Below are 25110 nucleotides of genomic sequence, written 5' to 3'. Positions count from 1 at the left end.
ATCGAGGATCGCCTGTCTGATGTGGCGACAGAAGGCAGCATCTCTGCAGTGCACTCTGTCGGGTATGGCGGTGCACACTGTCCATAAAATTTACGAACACCCTAGTTACCCATGTGCTCCTAAGTGACTCTCCAAGTGGCCAATGTGTCTAAACTGGAAATGATCTCCTCAGAATGGGTTACATCAGAGAAGAACAAAGCACTTCCGACTGTTCATTGGATATTCCAGAGGAGCAATGTTGGCTCCATGCTGTAAATACCCATCTCTTCAATGAGGAGGCTTTTGATTAGAAAGCCTGGGGGTTCCTGCATTCATGACCCAAGGCAAAATGGGAAGCTCGCTTGCAGGATCATCCACTCAGGCCGTGGAAGGGACTCTATTTACATAAAGACTCTGGCAGTTGCCAGCAGTGGCTTCTCTAATTGTGTGCAGCACCTGGTGAAGAGAATAGTTCTGGTACAAGAATGCCTTGGGTAATATATGTCCACCATGGGGGTTTAGAGACGCTTGGATGCTCAATGAGAGGCTGCTAAGGCATCTTTGAGAAGGACTGTGGGGAGGGGGACACTAATGGAATGTTATTTCAAAGATTCCACAGCCTTTTGTTTCCCAATTCAATGTACATCAATTTCTAAGTGTCGTGTGAATAAGTCAGCAAGCAGCTCTGATAAATTTGAGATTGCTCTGTCACTGTGGGTAACAGAATGTGCCCATGACATGGTTTCTAACACTGCTTCTGTCACCCTCTCAGCTCAGTCCCTCCTGTTGCCTCAGAGAAAATGTACAGTGAGCCATATGTGGATTTCTAAAGATTTTTCCAAGTATGCAGGCACAGAGTAGGCTTGAGTTGGGAAATAAAGACCTGGAGATGGTCTATGGATGGCACTGAAAACAACTGATGCTAATGCACATGGACGAGGATGTCCCCAGGCAGATTCTGCTTGGGATACTTTGTTTATGTTTCTGACCTCAGAATTTCCAAAGATCTGTCCACGAACCTGATTTAAACTCAAAGACAGAGTCTGGGAGGCCTCTCACTTCACTCAGTTAAGAGTCTGAGCTGAGGGCAGGTGCAACCCTAGGGGGTGTTTTCTCAAATAAGCCGGGGTTGCAAGAAAGGCCCGTTGAGGACTGAGTCCTTCATCTCAGTCCTGCAATGTTCCTAGGAAGGATCCCACAGTGGTGGAAAGGTTTGACCACATAAAAATCCAGCTTCAGGAGACCTTGACATTCTTCTAGCATATGAAAGCAATTATATCATTCATATTCTAATAATTGTATATAAAACACATATGTAAAATTCTTAAGCGCTCTCATGAGTTTTCAGAAATGTTAGGAAGACTGCCATCAAAAGGTGAAAAAAATCCCATCACCTCAAAAGAACAATCCTGTGGTGTCCATTTGAATGAAGCCCAATTCATAATTTACACTTAAAGTAAAAAAGGGAAAACATTCTGTTTCCTTTGCTGTTTTAAACCCTGAAGCTGTTATTGCTCTTCCCCAATTTTCCACACCATGTGCTGGACGTCTAAGCATAGAGAAAGGAAACCTGTGATCAGCTACCTGAGCACCAGGGCTTTCTGGACCATTGAAATTAAAGACTTCCAGCCAGTCCTATGATTAAAAGATGTTGAAAATTTCCAATTTCTCCTCTGACACTCAATTACGATGTTACTAAAATTCATACCTTCTCTCTGCAGCTCACTCAATTATTCCTTGGCTCGTTGCCTCTAACCAGCCAGAGCTCTTTGTGCTGTTTCCACGGGGAGATCACAGCAGACCCACAGAGATGTCACTCTACCCATAGAACTCACTCAGGATGAGCTAGAACAGTGCAGGTGAAGGCAACTGTCTTTCTAAGTGGGAGGAACTCCATGGTTTACTGGGGTGTATGTTGCACACTCCAGTCTGTACAGCAGCATAATGAAAATGCCAAATATGCTAACATGTTAAATATTTAATGGTAATATAAAAATCCTCTCAAATGACATTAAAAACAAAAGACAATACAAATACCTGTGGCTTAGATCAATAGGAAGTCTCAAGTCCCAGATAATAATAATAATGACATCCTTGCTCACTCCTACCCTCATAGAAAAGATATAAACACACCTCAGCCTAATAGCTCAAGGCTATTTTTTACTTTTCTTCAAAGGACTTATTTGTATTCTATAAAACAAAGCTTCACTGTGTCCATCACTTCTGCTTTTCCACAAACATGGAAGCACCAGGACTGCCAGGACTTGTCTGTTTCACGCTCTGTATCCAGATCCCACTGTCTCAGCTCTGCTACAGTGTGTACACTGACTCCATGCTGCATGGCTTGTGAGGGACGCTGAAACGGTACCAGCAAGAGCACAGTCTCAGAGAAGGAAAGGCTTCAGAGTGGCACAGTGGTCCTAATTCCCTGGCTGGGTCTGCACTGTCTCACAATTTACCTAAACTCAAAGGCCTCAGCTGAGTGTAAAGGAGATATTGAAAATATTATGTAGGATGCTAAGAAGAGAAGTTATGTATTTAAGGTACTTAATGAGGTACTTCACAGTAAACAGTGCCTAATTCACCATAGGAAATATATCGGTGTTTTGACTCTAAGTAGGAAAGGCAAAGCTGTTCCAGAGGACCAGGAGCTGGCTGCATCCACTGCAAGGCCAAGTATTACCCTGTCGAAGAGAAAAGGGTCCAACAGCTTGGTCATTAAAAGTGCACAGTTTCCAAGACAAAACTAACAGCATTTTATTACCATACAGGTAAAAATGGTAAAGGATAAAAGTCCAAATCATAAATGACTCTCTTCCTTCTTCTTACTAAAATGACTCACTGGAACTTCTTAAAAATTAACTTACCTTCACTACATTTGCCTTCTAGAAAACAATGATTCAGTTCACAAGAAAAAAGTTTACAGCAGTTAGAATTAAGTACACCTCCTCACATCATAGAATACAGAAAATAATCTGCCTCCTTGAATAGCAGTCAAATCCACAAACGCAGGCCAAATCTTGTAAGAAACCCTTTGAGTACCATTACTGTTACACCTCAAGGTCCTTTAGGTCTGTGGTCATTCTTACTAGAATTCCTTACACCCATCTCTGACTGCAGGTGCAATCCTGCAGGTCACCAGAAGAGGGTACTGAAGGAAAACATGGTGGTTAATTTTGGGGTTAAAAATGAGTGAGAAATTATTTTCATGACAAAAGTTCTAAGTGTAAAAGAATAAGAACTACAGTTTGCCTGATGAAGAAACACCTGAATTGGTCCACACATGATAAAACTGACTCAAAATGTATAATGATTAGATGAAGAACCTTGCAAAGTATATCTGAAAATCCATAATCAAAAATGGATATTAACATAGTCTGTAAAAATGAAATCCACAATAATATTAACATAGGATGCACTGAAACAGTTGATAAAATATATCAATGAAACAACTACAGAAGTGTTCATTTCCCAAACAGATGGACATACTTTTATTGACATACACTCACAGGTCATTGATATCACATTGGGGGAATACATTCAATCTACAAGTAACAAGAAACACACACTGTCTTCCCAACAAGAGAAAGCTGATTGTTCTCACATGGAAGAACTGGGTCAAGCAGCTGCTGCACAAGGCAGCAGAGAAACAAACTCGCAGGTTCTTATTTTTACATCCCATTGTAGATACCATGGTGAAGCAGGAAAATGTGCTCACTAGCACTATGAACAGCAAAGGTCTTTCCTATACATGTTAGACTTTACTCAATTATCATCTAGAGAAAAGGGGAATCAGAGAACACTCCCACCACAAAGGTCTGAATTGTGTCCTGGTGGACACAAGAGGCCTTCCAGAAAGATCCTACCTTGAATGGATCTTTGATGTGAAAGTGGTGGAAAATGCATCTCTAACAAAATGGAAATCAACTAATTGTTGGTGGTTTCCAAGATACTCTTGACAAGAAGGGCAAAGAATCCAGAAAAAGGGATGGAAGATGGTGTCCTTGAAGCTCCTATGCAACTGTCTCCCTCCCTCGGTGATGGCTCAAAAATCGGCCTAAGGCCTGTGTGCTTCTGCCTTCCAGATCTCATGCAAGTGAGGCCACTGGGAAATTTCAACAAGGAACCAGCAATGGGACCGATTCTTAAAGATCTAGCTCTTCAGATTACTCTCACTGTTCCAATTCTCTTCAAAAACATGAAAGAACATAATGCAGTATAGGGGTGAACATAAAACATAATGCAGTATAGGGGTGATGTGCTCAGCTCTAGAATTTGTTGCCCTGCCACAGGCCTCTACTTAATTCAAAGTCTATTCACCAAATACCAGTCAGAAGGAAGGACAAACAGCAAAGGCACAAATAGGAAACTAAGAATTCACAGGAAGTACACTCTGGGATAACTTGCCACGCATAAATTTTTTCCCAACTGTTTAAGAGTACAGAAAATAAAAACAGGCTCCTCCACCCACCACCCCCAGAAAGGAGCTTTCTCTGAAACACGTACAATATGTACAATAGATGAGGCATATCCAGGAACTGTAAATAAAACGCCAGGAAGAAAATCACAACAAATACAAACTGTCATATTTCAATACCCCCTTCACACAGAACAATTAAAACATAATTAAAAAAACTAAAGATAAAAAATTAACTGATTTCAGGGAAATGCACTACCTATGAATCTTATTTACTATTTATGAAGGATGACTAGCAGAATCATCTCACCTTAATATTCATTTCTGAAGTAATTAATAGAAATCAACACTCTAATGTTGCACTTTAAGAAAGGCTTGACAAATACAATATATTTACCACTTTGATAACAACTCTTTTCTGTTCAAAGTTTTCTAGAACCTCATGTACAAATTAATTTCCATGAAGCTTTCTCATAGGACTTACGTTTATATTTCTTTTTGGTGGGAGTTTCACATAGAAGGGTGTAGGCCAACTGAACTCTTTCTCATGCTCTCAACATTCAAGATGTTTTTATCCAATGAGTCCTTGAATGCCTTCAAGAAAGAAGTGGGATGAGAAAAGTCCCAAATTGTTTATATCTACCTGGTTTTAACTGTAGTGTGCGTTCGTGCATATCCTCAAAAGTCTGCATGAGAACTAAAGCCTTTCTCATGTTCCTCACATTCATAGGGCTTCTCTCCAGCGTGAGTTCTTTCATGTTTTTGAAGAGAATTGGAACAAGTGAATGCTTTACTGCAGTTTTTACATTCATAGGGTTTCTCTCTTGTGTGCGTTCTTTCATGTTTTGAAAGATTACTGGTAGACCTGAAGGCTTTACGACATATTTTACATTCAAAGGGTTTCTCTCCAGTGTGAGTTCTTCCATGTCTTTGAAGAGAACTGGAAGAAGAGAATGCTTTACTGCAGTTTTTACATTCAAAGGGTTTTTCTCCAGTGTGACTTCTTTCATGGACTCGAAGATAAGTGATACAAGCGAATGCTTTACTGCATGTTTTACATTCAAAGGGTTTCTCTCCAGTATGAGTTCGTTCATGAACTCGAAGATAACTGGAAGAAGTGAATGCTTTACTGCATGTTTTACATTCATAGGGTTTCTCTCCAGTATGAGCTCTTTCATGAACTCGAAGATAACTGGAAGAAATGAATGCTTTACTGCATGTTTTACATTCATAGGGTTTCTCTCCAGTATGAGCTCTTTCATGAACTCGAAGACAACTGGAAGAAGTGAATGCTTTACTGCATTTTTTACATTCATAAGGTTTCTCTCCAGTATGAATTCTTTCATGTCTGTGAAGAGAACTGGAAGAAGTGAATCCTTTACTGCATTTTTTACATTCATAGGGTTTCTCTCCAGTATGAATTCTTTTATGTCTTCGAAGATAACTGGAAGAAATGAATGCTTTACTGCATTTCTTACATTCATACGGTTTCTCTCCAGTATGAATTCTTTCATGTCTTTGAAGATAAGGGGAACAAGTGAATGCTTTATTGCATTTTTTACATTCATAGGGTTTCTCTCCACTATGAGTTCTTTCATGAAGTCGAAGATAACCAGAAGAAGTGAATGCTTTACTGCACTTCTTACATTCATAGGGTTTGTCTCCAGTATGAATTCTTTCATGAAGTTGAAGATGACTGGAACAAGTAAATGCTTTACCACATTTGTTACATTCATACCGTTTGTCTCCACTATGAATCTTTTCATGTCTTTGAAGAGAACTGGAACAAGCGAATGCTTTACTGCATTGTTTACATTCATAGGGTTTCTCTCCAGTATGAGTTCTTTCACATGGTAGATGTAAAGTGAGATAAGCGAAGGCTTTCCCACATTTCCTACATTTATATGGCTTCTCCCCAAATGTTTGATACTCACACGTTTTATGTTCAGTGTGACATCTGATGTGTGTTGTAAGGCATGAATGATGCGTGAAGACTCTTCCACATGCACTGCATCCAAATGGTTTAGCTCCTGTAGTTTTCTTGTTCAGACTGAGATTTGGAAGAAGGCTGAAGTTTTCTCCACACTGACTACCCTCTTCACTTTCACAGAGTCTCCCTACCCTATGCTTTCTGTAAAAATGAGAAGAATATTGTTAATGATTTCTCTATTAATGATTTTATACTTCTTGTGTTTATGATGATTGATAGGAAATGTTTATGTTTTCTTCCTTCTGTGAATTCTCTGAAATTAAATATACTGAAGTTTCTGAAACAGGACTTCACACTTGTTATTTTCCAAACAGTGATATTCATAGATAACATTCACTAATACTATTTCTAAGTGAAATATTTTGCAAAAATTGAACCTCTACATCACATTTCAAAAAGTATATTTGGTGAAAATTTTCTAAGAATAACTAAATTTGAAGCAAGGGTTATTTGTTTTGTTTGTTCTATTTTAAAACAATTTCTTAACATACAAGAATTCTCATGAGACAGAGCTTCCTATTGTGTGACTCACCTTACTTTTCTCCCCTGGTCTTTGCAGTGATCTTCAAGATCACAATCTTCCCATGTTATACCTGAAATGCAGACCCAGAAAGTTTATTCCAAATATTAGGAATTAGACAAAAATTTCTAGATTCTAAGTCTATGATAATCTATGGCCAGTTCTACTTTATTTACTAACAACCTCCTCTTTCCACATTCTACATCTGAGAATACTGATGACGGGCAAGAACCACTTGTTCTCTCATTGATGACGTAAAGGAATGTCCTCATTCTTACCTACTGAGGCCAGGTGCCTGAAGGTTTCCCACATCACATCTCTGTAGAGTTTCTTCTGTGAAGGATCCAGTAAAGCCCACTCCTCTGGGGTGAACTTCACAGCCACGTCCTCAATGGCCACTGAGTCCTAAAACACCACAAATGTGTGTAGAGTAGCATACATGAGCCTGACAGCACTGGGGATCTCCACTGCAATTCTAGAAAGGTTAGATGGGATTCTATTATCTCCAAACATTTATTCTATTTGTGATTATCACAAGCTCCCTCTTTTCTGTACACAATGCTCATCAATTTAACAATATTGTGAACACACGGAAATACACATTTTCACTGTGATCACATTCCATCCGATTTCTCTCTAAGAACAAGTTCCAGAACATGTTGGGAAATGACTCAAATGCTATACAAATGAAACAAATATCATTTGTGGAACAATGATTCTTCGTAAGAAAAGTTCTTTCATCTTCTTCCATATTACCCACAGGTTACAGCACTCCATGAGGCAGAGGGTGAAATCTACGGGATGTTTCAGTGAATAAAAACATAGCGAACGGGGCGGCCCGGTAGTGCACAAGTTAAGTTCATACGTTCTGCTTCTCTGCAGCCCGGGGTTCACCAGTTCGGATCCCGGGTGCAGACATGGCACCACTTGACACGCACAGCTGAGGTAGGCATCCCACATATAAAGTAGAGGAAGATGGGCACGGATGTTAGCTCAGGGCCAGGCTTCCTCAGCAAAAAGAGGAGGACTGGCAGTAGTTAGCTCAGGGCTAATCTGCCTCTAAAAAAAAAAAAAGGAAAACAAAACATAGTGAAGAACTGGAAGCTTTTTAATCTGATCCAATCACCAAACTGAGAGTCCAGGAGGCCTGTGAAATCACACTTTGACCAAGCCCAGCTGCCCACATTGTCCTAAACTGCTCCAGGCCATTACACGCAAGCAGATGCAGCTGGCTGAATGTAAATATTCTCGTGATGAAACACTGCTTTTCACTTGTGTAATATCTATCATAGACTCAGTTCTACCTTTCTCACTCTGGAAGATTTGATGGGGCTGGAATTATTATGAACTGAGAGCTCAGGCACAAGGAGGAAGCCATGAAAACTTAGACCATAAGATCACTATACTTATGGGCCTCAAAGCTAATTCTCACCAATTTTAGCACACATTGTGAGATAATAATGTGCCACAAGAGCTCTTTCTGGTCAAATGCTAACATTGTACCAGAGCTTTGCTCCCCTTGAGGGGTAGGTTAAGAGCTGCAGATCGGGGCCGGCCCCGTGGCCGAGTAGTGAAGTTCGCCCACTCCACTTTGGAAACCCAGGTTTTCGCTGGTTTGGATCCTGGGTGCGGACATGGCACTGCTCGTTAGGCCATGCTGAGGCGGCATCCCACATAGCACAACCAGAGGCACTCACAACTACAATATACAACTATGTACTAGGGGATCTGGGGAGAAAAAGCAGTAAAAAAAAAACCACAGGTGGATTGGCAACTATTGTTAGCTCAGCTGCCAATCTTTAGAAAAAAAAACAAAGGAGCTGCAGATTGCAAGGGAGCTCCTTGAAGTCCACAATGGTTTGATGTTAAATTTGCCATGATTATAAAATACACGAAGGATTTAACAGTGGTTTCCCCCCCAAAGAACATAAAATTTCCTTTGTCAAACTTCAAGAGGAAGTGTTTCCTGAGCAGCCACTCTGGATGATGCCCTGCCAACTTCTGATCCTGCACCTAAGGAGCTTAGAAGCTGTCATTCTTGTTCTCACAAGAAGAAAATGAACAAACTTGAAATGAACAACCCTTCTTAGATCCAGGAGAGCCTTGAGGTCACAGGACAAACCAGAGTCTCCAAACTTGGGAAAGATAAAAAAAAAAGATGGCATTTTGAAATATGCCCCACATATTCTGTTCTTAATAAGGCCTGTACTAAAAAAAAAAAAAAAAAAAAAAAAAAACTATTTCACCAGAGTCTAATGCAAGGGCAAAAATAACAAAAAAGACAGAACACAATTTCCACAAAGCCTAGGACAAGCCTCTGTAAATGAAGGCTTAAAATACAGATAGTGGGAATACCTGAAGGAAAAGAGACAGACAGAAGAAAACGTCAAGTAATAATCACCAAGTTACTCTAAAATTAATGATAGCCAGCACACTGTCCATCCAGGAAGCTCACGGAACACTAAACACGATAAAGTACAAAAGTGCACACCCAAGGGTATCACACTGAAACTAGAGAAACATCACAGACAATGTGCTGAAAAGTGCCAGAGAAGAAACACACCTTCAACAGAAAGAAACAAAGATTTGAATTAAATTGGACCACTTCTCAAAAACCATGCAACAAGAGCAGAGGAGACTGAAAGAATTAAAGTGTTGAAAATAAAACTCACTTTCCCAGAATTCGGTCAAGCAAAATTATCCTTGAGTACACAGAAGAAATAAGGACTTTCTGAGACAAAATTTGAGGAAATTTGTCCCAAGTACACATACTTAGAATGAAATTGTTGGAAAGTTTATCAGAAAGAATGTAAATGATAAAGGTAGGGGATTAGAAGAAGAAAAGATGAGGGGACATATCTTTTATGTTTCTTATAATTAATACAACAGATGACACTTTGTTTCAACTACTGTCAGGAAGAACGAATTTGGTAATGAGAAGCTAATGGACAAGAGACATAAATGACAGCAATGTCACAAGACACAGGGAAAGGAAAATTGGGGACAGTGTGTAAAGAGGTACTTGCACACAGTGAAGTGGCACAGTGTCACTTGGCAGAGGGGTGGGTTAGTTGTAAATGTATGCTGAAATCTCAAGGGCAACAACAAAAATGTGTCTTTTAAAAAATGTGTAACTGATATGCTAAGAGAGGGGGGAAAAGAATTACGGGAAATGCTCAGTTTTAACGAGAGAAGGTGGCAAAAAGGTAGAAGACAAAAACAAACAAGGGTAAAAATGGAAAAACTAAAATTTTGGTAAATATTAATCCAACTGAATCATTAACCTCTTTAATCATCAATGGTCTCATTACAACTGAAAGACACAGTAATAGAGTTCAAAAAATACCACTGTATGCTGTCTACAAGAAACCCACTCTAAGTACAAAGTCAGAGGGAGATGGAGGGTAAAGGGATGGAGAAAAACAGACCATGCCAACACGAATCCAAAGGAAGCTGCCAGAGGAATAGACATCATAGACAATGCAGATTTCAAACTGAGGAAGATGCAGAGATAGAGGGGCAGTAGGTACGGATGAAGAGGCCTATTCTCTGAGAAGGCACAGCAACGCTGCATGTGTACCTGCCTAACAACAGAGGGGCAACACACCTCAGGGAGGAACTGATCGAATGCAGGAGAAATAGACAAATCCAGTACCACAGCTGTAGAAGTCAACACCCCCTCATCAGGAATTAGACATTTCAGTAGGCAGGAAGTGAGGAAGGACAGATGTGCAATGAACAGCACTGCGAAACTGCTGGGTTTCATTGTAATCTGCGGAATACTTCACAGAGCAGCAGAATATACATTCTTCTCAGGTTCACATGGAACATTCACCAAAACAAACCACACCTTGGGACATAAAGCACACCTTAACAAATTTGAAAGAACAGAAATCATACAAAATAGGCTCCCATACCACATAGGCATTCCTCTAGAAGGCAATACCAGCAATAGTTGAAACCCCCCTAATGTGTGGTGCTTCAAAAATACACTTCTAAATAATACATAGTATGAAAGTAGAAGTCTCAAGAAAAAGGAAAAATTATTTTGAATTAAAAACATGAAAACACAACATAGCAAAGGTTCTTGGATGTAGCGAAAGCAGCATCCAGGGGTAAATTCATGCCATCAAACAAATACACTGGAAAAATCAAAGCTCTCTAATCACTAATGCAAGCATGTACCTTTGCTAAGAATAAAAAGAAGAGCAAGTTAAACCCAAAGCAAGCACAATAAAAGAAATAATAAAATAAGAAAGGAAATGAATGTCATTATGGGAAATCAATGGAGAAAATGAAAAGAAAAAAGCTACTTGTTTCACAAGACCAATAAAATTGAGAAATATGCACTCAAGATAACAAAGGGAAGAGGGACGACAGAAATTAGTAATATCAGAAAGGAAAGTAGGGGAAATGAACATAAAATAAGATTTGAGAAAATGCAACATCTATTTATGATAAACCAGTAATAGAGGAGAACTTCCACTTCTTAAGAAAGAACATCTTCACAAATCCTGTAGCTGAATTCATGATGTTTCTTCCATATGATATGACTGTCTCTATGCAACAACTGGAAGAACTCACAATGACAGAAACGACTCCTGGGACTAATAAGAGAGTACAGCAAGTTTGCTTTCCTTCTAGACCCACACGAAGAGAGTCAACTGAGCTTTGACAAAGAAGGAAAGGAGATTCAATTGAAAAAGCAAGTATTTTAAACCAACAGTGGGAGAACTGGTGGATATCTATGTGCAAATACACACACACAAAACAAATGTAGACACGGGCCTCACACTTTTCATGAAAATTAAGTCAAAACACATCACAGATCTAAATGTAAATGCCAAAGGAATAAGCTCCTACAAGATAACACAGAAGAAAATCTGGATGACCTTGTGTTTGCTGATGAATTTTCACATAGAAAACCAAAAAGCAAGCTCCACAAAAGAAAAAACCAAAAATTTTACAATTTTAAGTAAAATGAAAAACTCCTCCTCTGAAAAAGATGGGGTAAAGACAAGATCAACACAATTCAGAGTAAGAGAAAATCTCTGTAAAACATTTATTGGACAAATGATTGGTATCTGAAATATGCAAAGAATTCTTAAACTGTAATAGTAAGAGGAAAAACATGCAATTAAAAAATGGGCAAAAGATCTGCAGACAGCTCACTGAAGGAGAGATCTAGATGGGAAATAAGCAATATGAAACATGCTCCACATCAAATGTCATTAGCAAATTGCAAAGAAAACAACAGTGGGCAGCACTAAACACTTATGAAATGGGTAAAAGTCAAAATATTCAGAACAGCAAATATCAGTGAAGATACAAAGCCACAGGGATCCTAGTTCATCGCGGGTGGAAACGGGATTTGGAACACCCACACTGGAAGACAGGAACCTCCTTTCAGAATAAGATACACCGTCACTACATACAGTAAGAGCCAGCAATCACGCTCCGTGGTATTTTTCCAAATGAGCTGAAACCTTATGTTTGCACAAAACCTACGTAAGAATGTTGAGAAGCACTTTATTCATAATTCACAAGAGTTAGAATTTTCAACAAGATGTCCTTCAAGTATTGAACAATCAGTGGTGCATCCAAACAATGAAACATCATCCAATGATAAAAAGAAATGAGGTATCAAGCCATGGAAACACATGGAGGGACCTTAAAAATCTATTATTAAGTAAAAAAGCCAATGTGACAAGGCTATGTAGTGTATGATTCGAAGTACATGACATTCTGGTAAAGACAAAAGTATGAGGCACTAGAAAGATCTTTGCTGGTGAAGGATTTGGGGGTTGGAGGGAGGGATGAGTCAATAGGTGGAGAACAGACGAGTTCCAGGGAAGTGAAACTACACTCCATGATACAGAAAGGATGCGTCCACGTCATTACACATTTGCGAAAACCCACAGAGTGTGTAACACACAGAGTCAATGCTAATGTGCACCGTGCACTGTAATGTGTCCAGATGGGCTTGGAAATTCTAAGAAATGTACCACAGTGATACCCGATGTGAAAAAGTGCAAACTGTGCGGATGCAGAGAGAAGGGTTATGTGGAAATGCTAAATTCTCATCAATTTTTCTGTAAACCTAAAACTGCTCTAAAAAAATGCAGTCTTTTTAAAAAAGGATGAAGACAGACATTACAAATCACCCCTTTTTTACTGAAACAGGATATCTCTCATTCAACTGACTTCAAGTCATGTTGTTTTCAAGATTGGCCCTGAGCTAACATCTGTTGCCAATCTTTTCTTCTTCTTCTTCTCCCAAAAGCCCCTCCATTCATGGTTGTATATTCTAGTCATAGGTCCTTCTAGTTGTGCAACAACTTCAACATATTTCAATAAGCCAGTCTGTGCTCTAGGAGCCTGAGACCCACAGGGGAGGGGAAACTTCCATCGAATGCCTTGTTGGGGAGCACAGCACTGGATCCTCTGAGAAATGCCAAGGTCACTATCAGTAGTGGCAGAACCCCAAGGTGGATGACGAGTGTCCTGCTATTGTAGACCTATTAGTGTACATACAAGTGTGGCTCTGACTTCTATTTTGGGGATCTCTGAGGCAAGAGATTGCCAGAATTCTTTTCCCACAAAGGGGCAAGACAACTGCTTGCTTTATAGAGTCTCAGATGCCTGGGCTTAAGTTGGGTTGAATTAATCTCTTCACTGGGCCAAACTCAGACTGTGGTGTGGTCCACTATAACCCAGAGGGTCGGGATCTTTGTTGCAACAGGTACAGGGCTAGGAGCAACAGCAGAGTGACTTAGGGGCCCTGGGGAGCCCTCTGGAATCTTGCTTCCTACTGGCTGCACTTTCCTGGCCCTTCTTTCTCTATGAAATAATTGCTCTTGAAGGAGTGACCATCGGATGGGCTCAACTCAGTGACAGGGTATAATCATCCTCATAACCGCAGACTCCCCCTAATGTCAAGGCCACTCCAGCCTCACTCTCACCTTCACTCTCAACACACAGACAGACGCCACCCAAGACGCTGACAGAACATCACATTAAGGAGGGCCACATTCACAGACTCCTGCCCACATAGGACAGGAATTTCCAAAACTGCCAACTCAGTGTCCTCTGCAGTTAGAACCCAGGCTTGGTGGGGTCAACAGTACAACACAGGGCAGCACAGAGCCCAGGAGGAGCTTCCCAGCAATCAGCAGCCCACAGTGCAGGAGCCTCCAGGCTTTCTCATCAGCCTGTCCAGGTAGGAAGGCCCAGGGGAAAAGGGAGGGCGAGGCTTAAGTGTTCAGTTGTCAAACATCATCAGCATCAAACCCTGACCACTCATTAGAGGAACAAACTTGAGGGACAAAAATAGGCATTCACACTAGCTGGTTTTTATATAAAGAAACACTAACAGGATGAAGCAGTGAGCAAAAGTGGTCATTTAAGAGTGGCTGGAGTAAGAGCGGGAGTTGGGCAGGACATGTGGGGAGGAAGTTGTCTTAAGTTACTGTCCTCTCTTACAAATTTTTTAAACATTCCCATGAAGGGAGCAGCCCGGTGGCCCAGCGCTTAAGTGCTCACGTTCTGCTACAGTGGCCTGGGGTTCGCCGCTTCGCAACCCGGGTGTAGACATGGCACCGCCTGGCATGGAATGCTGTGGTAGACGTCCCACATATAAAGTGGAAGGAGATGGGCAAGGATGTTAGCTCAGGACCAGCCTTCCTCAGTGAAAAGAGGAGGATTGGCAGTAGGTAGCTCAGGGCTAATCTTCCTCAAAAAAAAAGAAAAAACATTCCCATGTATCATTCACTTGAAATAAGGCGAGGCAGGGGCTGGTCCAATGGCATAGCAGTGGAGTCCACATGCTCTGCTTTGGCGGCCTGGGGTTCGCCAGTTTGGATCCTGGTCATGGACCTATGCACCGCTTGTGAAGCCATGCTGTGGCAGGCGACCCACATATAAAATAGAGGAAGATGGGCACAGATGTTAGCTCAGGGCCAATCTTCCTCAAAAATTAACTAAAATAAGGAGAGACATCTATATATGCCATATTTTCCTATGTTTCATCATTACTTTTAAATAACTTTTCATTTTAACATTTCTACATAGGAAACCACTCCAAGATTTAATCCTTTAAACACTAATGGACATAAAACTGTACACCATAAAAAATTTACCAATCTCCTTTTAAGAAAAAAGACAAGGGGCATTTTTGTTTCTGCCTCCACTATATTTACCCTGGGAACATTTTTAGGAAGGAGTAGCATATTACACTACCTTAGGGGTTTGCAATTAAGCCCTGAAATAAACTAGGAATTCCAAAGATTTACACAAGCTCTGACCTGATTCCTCATATCAATGAAAAGAGAAATTCAAGTGCCTTTTCTCACATCCATTAAAATAGAATTCAGGGGCTGGCCTGGTGGCATAGCGGTTAAGTTCACTTTGCTCTGCTTCGGTGGTCTGGGGTTCGCATGTTTGGATCTCAGGTGTGGACCCAGCACCCCTCATCACGCCAGGCTGTGGCAGCATCCCACATAAAATGGAGGAAGATGGGCACAGACGGTAGCTCAGCTACAATCTTCCTCTCACACACACACTCACACACAAACAATAAGAAAATAAATAAAATTCATTTGCCTTAGGAATAGTATAGCCTTTTAAATGTCAAAGTTCTCTAGGGACATGGACACACAAAACTGACGTAAACCTGGAAAATGCACCTGACAAATAAAAATGGCAAGTAATAGGATATATTGGAGCATATGAGGAAGCCATTTTGGGTAAACCTAATTCGGGATGACCTCGTCTTTCCAAAAGGGCTTGAGCATGCACTGTATATCTGCTTTAGATATTCCCCATGGCAAGAACAAAGGCCCTTGAGATAAAGGTGCAACTTCTCTTCCCCTCCCAACATTGGCATTTCTTTAAGGATTAAGCATCTTTCCTTAGGCTAGGAACTGATTGCTTGTGGTGCCAGCCTGTGACCGCCCAGCTCAAGACAATAGACTTGCTCCCTGCTATGCCCACCGCCTGTAACCACCCAGCTCAAGACAACAGACTTGCCTCGTGCTATCCCCTCGGAGACAGCAGACCACTACCTGCTGTGTCCATCAAGCGCTGTGCCTACAGGGCAATCTTGTGACTATTGTGGGAGGGACATTTCAATCACATGTGAAACACCCTCTTTGAGGGTATATAACCACCCTGTGTACCCCCACTTCTTTGGAGTGCTCTGTTCCTTTGTGGAAAGACTCTCCCAGGTTATAATCCTCAGATTTCAGCTCAGGATAAACTCACCCAAATTTTCATTTATAGATTGGTTATTTTCGTCGACACACCTGAGAACTGAAATACACCCATCTCACCTCTTCAGGTTCTCTTGTCTAAATGGAAGAAAATTGTTTCCACAATTGTCTTGCCTTGCTCACATCGTATCTCTGACATTACATTTCCAAACGCCAAGTGCAAATGGAAACTAGAATCAGAGGATCTCAATCTTCAACTGATCAAGGAATCCGAGGACAGAAACAGGAATATTCCAATCAGCTCATAGAAGCAGCCTGCTGGCCTGCAGTTCACAAGGAAAGCCACACTCAGAAAGGGACCATATTCCCAGACTGGAGGTGTAGACTCTCCCCACTGAGACAGAACCCCTGGAGAGGGTCAGTCCCTGGGGAAGGACGGGGGGGACACCTGAGCAGCCACAGGAATGAACTCTGGGAGCCCCACGCACCCTCCCTCTCCTGTGAGAATGGAGGCACTGCCTCCCCCAGGCTGCCACTCTCACATGTGAGGAAACTCTCAGCAGGATTCAGTTTAAGCTTCTGAAGCAAATGAACTCGAAATTCATGAACCCTTTGTCCAGAGGATGGAACACCTGATCTTCACAGACTTCCTCACTGTGCAGATTACACTCTCAGTGCACCTACAGTGTGGGGGCAAAACTCAAATGATGTCTAAAATGTCCAGGCCTAAGAACCACAACCACAACCTCAGACGGGGTATCACTCCCCATCCCATGAGCACGTGAGCCCCCAGCTGTCCAGGGCTCTGCAGCTCCTCTCAGGAGAAAGGCTCCTTCCATGGGGGTGTGAGCAGGAGGACACCTGCAGGGGGCGGCTCCCCAGGAAGGACAACTGGGCCTGCAAGCCCTTCCCTCTGCAGGCTCAAGTGGGCCTTAGCTTGGGTCTTGGACTGAGGGCCTCTGCTCCCCACTGGAGATGCTCTGGAACATCACTGTTATTTTAAATCAAACAAGCCCAGTGTTGGAATAATCCAGCAAAATCACTTAAACCCAGTCCTTCCATGGAAAATAGGGAAGAAAAGTATAAGGTATTTCTACCACTTCAACTATAAAACCTCAAATATCTATTCCATTCAGCAAAATAATGTCAGTTGATTATTACTGTTGCTGAGCGAGGGGTCGCCACCTGATGCGCACAGAAGCTGAGACCACGGCACACCAGGCTTTGAAAGAAGGAACATTTGACTGTGCCATCGATTGGCAAGGATACAGGAGGACAGGCTCTCAACTCCGTCTCCCTCATCCAGAGCATGGGCTGAAGCTTAAGGGAGCAGGGAGGGCCGGCTGGGATGAAAAGACCTGGCAGGGTGAGGGCAGATTGGCAGATCAAAACTTTCTCTTCAGCACAGGCTCCTGGCTGGCCACCTCCTGTGACAAAGAGCTTTAAGGTCCTGTTGTTAAGATGGGGTTAGCGATGGGAGCCTGGCAGGAAACGCACCATAAACAAGGGTGAAGTTGTCATGCAGATTCAACTCATTGCCTTCTCCACTGGTAAGAGTTTCTAGAGATCTAGAGTCATCCTGCCCTTCCTGGCACACAGAGGGAGGCACCCTGACAAAGGGACGCTTCTCTTAGAATGTAAATTTCCCTTACAAAAGAGTAACTTCTAGGTTTCTGAGATTTGCCTGTGTCTGCTGTTTTTTTAATAATCACCAGCTCAAAATAGCCCTTATGCCAAAGACGCACGCTTTGGGATGACAACTCTGTTCCTGGTCCTGTGGTGACATTATTTCTGTCACAAGACATCACACTTGAACGCTTGTGGTCAGCATGTCTAAGCCCTGGAATTTCATTTGAAAACATCCAAAAGTAAACAACAGATCTCAGAAACTTACTACACATGCTCAGGTGAAGACAGAGTGAAACAAATATTCTTAACAAATGGAATATAACAAACGAATATTATATTTTTCCTGAAATTCACCTCTTTGTTGCCTGTTTAGATCTATTTTATAGTGTCTTCCAAGGTCTGTTCAGTAAATGTATTTACCCTTATTGAAAAACTGAGACTTAAATAAGTGAATAATTTTTTCTCATTCACAAATGGGGGGTGGGCGGATGCCAATGGGATCGATCACCCAGGACATTTTTTCAACAGGAACCTCCACCCAAAGAACTTCCCATAGGATGTCTGGGCCCAGAGGATCCTCGGGGAGAGGCACAAGGATTTCCTGCAATGAGGTTCCAGATGATTATTCTCTGCTTTCCTCTCATGTAAAATATCCACATGATGAGGATGGAGGCTGCCCCAGGGAAAGAAGCCCAAGGCGTCCTTCCCTGCATAGCAATCTGTATCATCCTCCGGGAAGCACAGGACATCCTGACTTGATCTGATCTGATTCTTATCTAAAGGTACAGGACCACCCAATAACCAAACCCACCTGCACCAGCCATTTTAACGACTTTTTTTTTTTTTTTGGAAGATTAGCCCTGAGCTAACATCTGCTGCCAATACTCCTCTCTTTTGCTGAGGAACACTGGCCCTGAGCTAACATCTGTGCCCATCATCCTCTAATTTATACGTGGGATGCTGCCACAGAATGGCTTGCCAAGTGGTGCCATGTCTGCACCTGGAGCCAAACAAGCAAACCCCGGGCCCCCGAAGCAGAACGTGAGAACTTAACTGCTGCGCCATGGGCCATCCCCACAATTTTTTTTACAGGATCTTTCCTTTGTCTTGTAAAGAAATAACTCACATACCTATGCCTTATAAGTTTAGCCCTGCCCTCAATCCATTGCAGCTCTTACTGCCCATGGGTCCTGTCCACGCGCTGTTCTCTGAATGAAGGAGCACTACTGCCAGACCTTGAGAGTCCAAGGAATCTTTCTTTCGACTTCTCTGCTTCCGGAGTCCGCATCACACAGACAAATCTAATCTTTAACATAGAGCCATCCTGAGCCCCCGGGTGGCCCAGTGGTTAAATTCGCGTGCTCCGCTTCAGTGGCCCAGGGTTTCGAGAGTTTGAATCCTGGGTGCAGACATGGCACCACTCATCAGGCCATGCTGAGGCAGCCTCCCACATGCCACAACTACAAGGACTCACAACTAAAATATACAACTATGTGGGGGGTGGAGCTTTGGGTAGAAAAAGGAAAAATAAAATCTTACAAAAAAAAAATAGAGCCATCCATGGCTCTGGGGGATAATAAACGGTTAACATATCGGGTATGTTTGAAGTCCTCCATAAGTGTTGATAAGGATCCTGTGAATGAAAGAGGGGAAGTGGCTTTGGGAGTGCGGGGAGGCATCTGGAAATTTACGGATTTACTGTCAGGCCCAGGAAGAGCCAGCCTGTGGGGAAAGGACTGTGGATTGAGACGTTGCTCCCCACACATTTGGAAAACTCAGGAGAAAACGGGTCCCTTCCGAGGAGAAAGGAGGCCCTGGGGACCCACAGACCGCAGCCCCTCCGCGCACGGACCCCGGAACCCGAAGCCTGGCTGTCCTGCGGGCCCTCCCGCGGGCCCCACACCGTCTGGGACACGCGGGGCTGCGGGCGCACAGCGACCCAGAGACGCTCCGGCCCAAGTCGCCGCGCGCAGGGACCACAGGACGCCCGGGAGCCGGTTGCCGGCCCCGCCCCCACGCTGAGGCCGGAGGGGCCTGAGGGCCGAGCGGCGCCACCGCGGACTCGGGGCCGCAGACCCCGGAGGGGACCGCGGGAGGCCGGGCCCGCCCCGCCGCTTCCCACCAGCCCCTCCTCCCGTGTCCTCACCCCGGGGCCGCACACTCACCATTTCTAGGGCTCCCGGGACCCCTGAGTCCTTCCTACGACCCCCACGGCCAGTGCAGGTCACAGGGTGACAGAGGTTCTGGCAGAGCCACCAGGACCCTTACAGCAGACACCAGCTCACCTGCAGCGCGGCAGAAGCCGGAAGCCGACTTCACAGGAAGTGCAGTGCATGGCCCCACCCACCTGCACCAGCGGCTCCCCTGATTGGACGGGCCTAAACGCCCCCCCCCCCTCCTGCCAGAGTGACAGCAGGTGGGAGGCTGCAGCGCTCAGCGAACTCAACTAGGCTGGCTGCTGGAACCGGACTCGCTTGGTATATTTGCATTTAAACAGAACTTTTTCCTGGCCTGGCGCTGCCTCTGTTTACAACCAGCTCTTTGTGAACTGCGCGGCGCCGGGGTGCATTGGGAAGTACTGACTGAGTTTCAAACGGTGCCAAGTACAGATTGATGCGGGCTCGGGGAGCAGAGGAATCAAAAGAAAGATTTCTTGGACTCTCAAGGTCTGGCAGTAGTGCTCTTTTATTTAGAGAATAGTATGGAATAGCATGGGGACAGGACCCATGGGCAGGAAGAGCTGCTGCAGTGTGTTGAGGGTTAGAGCTAAACTTAAGGCATAGGTATGTGAGTTATCTCTTTACAGAGCTTAAATACGCCCATCTCACATCTTGAGGTTCTCTTGCCTAAATGGAACACAAATTCTATTTGGTTCCACATTTTTCTTCCCTTACTCACATAATAACTCTTCGTCAAGTTAGATTTTAAAACTCCAAGAGCAAATGAATCTAGAAGGCTGCAACCTTCAAGTGATAAACGGATCCAAGGAGACACAAATAGGCAGATCAGCTCATAGAAGCTGCCTGCTTGCCTACAGTTCAAAAGGAAAACCCACACTCAGAAAGTTAACCATATTCCCAAACTTGCAGTCTAGGCTCTCCTGATTGAGATGTAACCCCTGGAGGGGGTCGGTCCCTGGTGAAGGAGGGTGGGGACCTGAGCAGCCACAGGAATGAAGTCTGGGAGCTCCGGAGGACAAATAGGTTTAATAGGACAAATTGGGCTGTTAAAAGCACTGGGAATAATCAACACTTCACTAACTAGGCTTCCTCTACAGTTTTGAACCCTTCAAGGTCCTGGGTAATTTACATTGGGCCATGTTAACTACTCTATTTGGGTGGTAAGGTCTCTGGGGTCCCAATTTGTCAAGCCAATTTGTAAGTGGCAGAGACTTCATTTAATTTTAACTCTTGCTCATTGGATCAGAGCTTCCAAGCTCACTATGTGATATTTTAGGACAATAGCTATTATGACCGTGGAGAATTTAGGTAAGACCATAGTTCTGATGGCTAAAGATGAAATACTTGTCCTATTTGTCCTCTATATTATATTCATTAACATCCCTAAGATCATCAGGGGCAACTTCCTTAAATTTAGTGGGTTCCCAGATACAACTATAATATGACACCTAGTGCCACCAGGGTTGGGAGCCTCTCCTATAACAGCTGGTTGCTTTATAAGGTTTAAACCCTGGGCATAAGTCAGGTTTGAACTAATCACTTGTGTCACAAGGGTGCCATGCTGTTGTCCTCTGCAACCCTGAAGGTCAGGGTCTTTGTGGCAGTAGAGGCAGAGGCAGCAGCAGAGGTACTGAAGGGGCCTGGTAAGCACTCTGGTGTTTGGAGTGTGGACTCAGCCTGTCACCTGCTGCCTGCCTTTCAGCCACACTTCTCTTTTTCTTTGAAATGACAGCTCTTTCAAGAGTGACCATCTGATGGACCCACCTCTTCCCAGGGGTATAGTCCCTGTCTACCCCCATCCCTGGAGTATGTCACGGCCCACCCAGCCTCTGTCACAGCTGCAGTCTAACACACAGATAAATCCCACCAGAAACACTGACCCAGGACTCATTTAAGGAGGCCCCAACCCCACAGTCCCGCTCCCAAATGCCTACAAATTCTTAAGACTGTTAATACTGGTCAGCTGAGCCTAGAACTGTGGCTTAGAACTGTAGATTCAAGAATGCACCACGGGGCCACTGAGCTCACAGCACGAACTCCCCAGCGAGCAGCAGCCCATAGTGCATGTCACCACAAGGTGGCAGAGCAGGGGAGCAAGTCAGAGCAAGAGAAGACAGACCCACGGGTGGGGGTCATGTCTGGACATGCTGCTCAGGGTGCCAACTGTTATGGTCACTTGCACAGGGGTGGTTCCTTTGTTGACACTAATGCCAGAGTGGCACACACACACACACAAGGTAGGAAAAGGCTCAGGACTCACATAACAGAGGTCTGAGGGGAGGGCAGGGCCAGCCTCTCAAGCAGCTCTGACAGGGCTCAGAAAGCAAGGAATGGAGCCTGGCCTGGCGCTTCACTGGGCCTGGGGGTGGGGCCGGGGCAAGAGCTCTACACAGGCAGGGGCTGGTGTGGTGGGAATCTCCTGCCCGCTCTAGAGGAGAGAGCACCCAGGCTTGCTCCTCAGCTTGTCCAGGTAGGGGCACAAGGGGAACAGGGTGGGTGAGACCTAAGCTGTGAACAGTCATCCAAAATGTGGACTCTGACTGATCATTACAAGGGCAAAGTGGGTAAGAAAAATATCCATTCTCATTGATTTATATAAAGAAAGCCTAACAGGAGTCTCAAGAAATGATCAAAACTGTATTTGGGGGTGGCTGGAGTAACAGCACTGGAGGGGACCAGGACAAATTGGCAGTGAGTCTTCTAGAGTTTGACTTTGCTATCTTACAGATTCATTTCAAATAAACAAATTTATGTATATGTAGGGGAGGAAGACATTTCCTCTACCCACTCTAGGTCCTTCTGCACGGATAAGAAATTAAATTCACATGAGACAGAATAACAGGAGAAAATTAAACAAAACTTTATAATATGTATACATGGGAGAGACCCAGAAAAGCTGAGTAACTCCCCACAATGGCAGAGTTTCTCACCTTAAATACCCTCCTCAGCTAAAGACAAAGGAGGATGCTGGGGGTGGGGAGAGTCAGTTATGGGAGGTTCCCAGAAAACACAGTAAACAAGAGTAAGGTTATTATACAGATGTAAGTCCTTGCCTTCTACACTGATAAGAGTTTCTAGACATAAGGTCATCCCTCCTTCTTCCTGGTACAGAGAGGGAGACACCTTTACAGATGGAGATTTCCTTTACAAATGGACATGTCTCTTGCTAAGGCTAAATTCTACTTTTCAGAGTTTCTGAAAAGTAACTCTGATGTGACGGCATTTGTATGTTCTGAAATGTGAGTGACCATAATAGTGACTGGTGCCTGGAGAATGTCCCTCCAAATTGGTGCACTCCAAATACTACAGCTTTGAATGTGAAAATTGTCCCACTTGCATTAGCCCAACCAAACCATTAACCTGTTAGCTTGCCCATGAGTCAGTAAAAATGTGGACAAGAGGCTTGTCATGGGCAATGGCACTCTGCACAGCCATTTGTACTGCCACCAGCTCAGCAAGCTGAGCCAACCCTGACTTGCCATCTTTGATGAGTGGCACCACTGGCAGGAAGGCACACTACTGCTCTCCATCAGGCTCCACCATGTCCAGTGGTGGCATTGCTGTCTGTGAAGTACACGGACTCTCTTAGAAGCTCCATCAACTCTTCCTAGGGTCCACCCAGGTCACCAGAGGCTTAGGCAATGGGGGTGTTGTCACCAGTTCCTCAAGGTCCACGGGGCGAGGCTCAGGGAAGTCACATTCTCCTGTAATTTAGAAAGATCTGAAATGTCAGGTGTAGCCCATTCCTGAAGCTACCATTTCCATTTTAACAAAGAGGCATTGGTGGCCATGCCGAGCCACTGTTGGGAGGCATCCCTTTTCCATGATGTGACAGGAATGTGCACATGCAGGAGACCAGGCTCCTGTCCTGTGAAGGCCTCTGTTTCTAACAAAGCCCAATAAGTGGCCAGAACTTGATGTTCCACTGGGGTATAGCAGGAAGCTGGGGAGGGAGCCCTCTGTTCTAGAAGCCCATAGGCAACCAGGAGGAGGCATGTTTAGTCCAAGGGTCCAGGACCCATAGTCCATGGTGGCCAGGGCCTCAATCTGAAGGAGGAGCCAACAGCACGCAAGGGGAGAGCTTGATGAACTGACCTTTACAACAACCGTGAGTCTTGCTGTTGAGATTCTCCCTAATGAATTGTGGGGGACTGTGTGACTGTGTGAATGAGTCTGAGAGTGATGGCTAAGTGAGGTGTGAAGAGACCTAAGATGTGTTGGGCTTGTAGCTTGATGGGAGGCTGAATAGTCAAGAATTGATGTTCATTTGCAAGTAAAATTGCCCAGCCTTTAGAGGACCCATGAATTCCCAGAAATTTAACAGTTGTGGCTGCCTTTGAATTTTATGTGGGGCCATAGCTCATCCTCTACATTGTAGGTGGGTCACCAGCTATGCTAGGCTCTCATGCACCACATCCTCTGAAGCGCCCCGAGTTAGAATGCCATCAACATAGTGTCTGACAGTGAGAGGGGACACTGTAAGGGCATCCAGGTTTTGCCAGCAAAGATTGTGGGCAATAGCCTGGCTGTTAAGATCACCCATAGGCAGCCGTGTAAAGGTATGTTGGGTCCCTTCAAATATGCAAACAATTTGACTGGGACTCCTTGGTGATCGATACTGAAGAGAACACATTAGCTGGATTGATCATGGCACAGTGGTCCCCTGGAGTCCTTTGGATGTCTTCTATTAATTGGACAATGTAGGGAATGGGAGCCTTAATAGTGGGGACCTGAGCATTTAAATTTCCATCGTGGACTGTGAGGCACCACTCCACAGTAGCAGGCTTCTATGCCAGCCAAATGGGAGAATCGAAAGGAGATCTAGTGTTTCATAAATCTTGACTTGTGGGTGGTAGTTCCTCAGTGCCTATTGGAAATGATACTGGGGGTATTTGCTGTCCTGAATCAGGAATGGTAATTTTACTGGCTCCCAATGGGCAGCTCCCACCAGGAAGGCCAGGAACATGGGTTTGTTCCAGATGGTGTGGTGGCACCTTGAGTTGTCCATACTATAACAGGAAAGGGTAGGGCCAGAGGGGTCACCACCACTAAAAGATTTTTAATGCACATTGTTTCAAGAGCGACATCCAATGGAAGTTGAACGCCTTCTCCTGTCCCACCTGTTACCCCTTGTAATTTTAAGGCGCCCCTGGCTTAGGTTTGGAGTGCTTCCCAGGAAGCACTGT

The 25110-nt window shown here is 43.9% G+C and overlaps 3 protein-coding genes across 13 annotated transcripts in view; 2 read left to right on the top strand and 1 right to left on the bottom strand.

Annotated features, from left to right (window-relative positions):
* The window catches only part of LOC103545992 (zinc finger protein 709-like), a 515885-nt gene that overhangs the window by 131389 nt on the left and 359386 nt on the right, over window positions 1–25110 (top strand). The window lies entirely within an intron of this gene.
* LOC103564867 (zinc finger protein 709-like) overlaps window positions 1–25110 on the top strand; it is a 308739-nt gene that overhangs the window by 131394 nt on the left and 152235 nt on the right. The window lies entirely within an intron of this gene.
* LOC103544955 (zinc finger protein 709-like) overlaps window positions 1–25110 on the bottom strand; it is a 381325-nt gene that overhangs the window by 239216 nt on the left and 116999 nt on the right. Inside the window, exons 1-5 of one of the 8 annotated variants that reach the window (XM_070625392.1) lie at window positions 19910–20059; window positions 7772–7965; window positions 7185–7311; window positions 6919–6979; window positions 3267–6527 (exon numbers count right to left, since the gene is read on the bottom strand). In XM_070625392.1, coding sequence (XP_070481493.1) covers window positions 5075–6527; window positions 6919–6979; window positions 7185–7311; window positions 7772–7825 — 1695 coding nt within the window. In that variant the 5' untranslated portion in view covers window positions 7826–7965; window positions 19910–20059 and the 3' untranslated portion in view covers window positions 3267–5074. Of the gene's footprint in view, window positions 1–3266; window positions 6528–6918; window positions 6980–7184; window positions 7312–7771; window positions 7966–17827; window positions 17956–19909; window positions 20073–25110 lie in introns of those variants that run through there. The other 7 variants (XM_070625393.1, XM_070625395.1, XM_070625386.1 and 4 more) reach the window with 7 other exon arrangements.

This window comes from Equus przewalskii, chromosome 6 (assembly GCF_037783145.1).
Source record: "Equus przewalskii isolate Varuska chromosome 6, EquPr2, whole genome shotgun sequence".
Classification (NCBI taxonomy): Eukaryota; Metazoa; Chordata; class Mammalia; order Perissodactyla; family Equidae; genus Equus; species Equus przewalskii.
The sequence above is the reverse complement of the archived record's forward strand: the minus strand, read 5'-3'. Positions and strand labels throughout refer to the sequence as shown.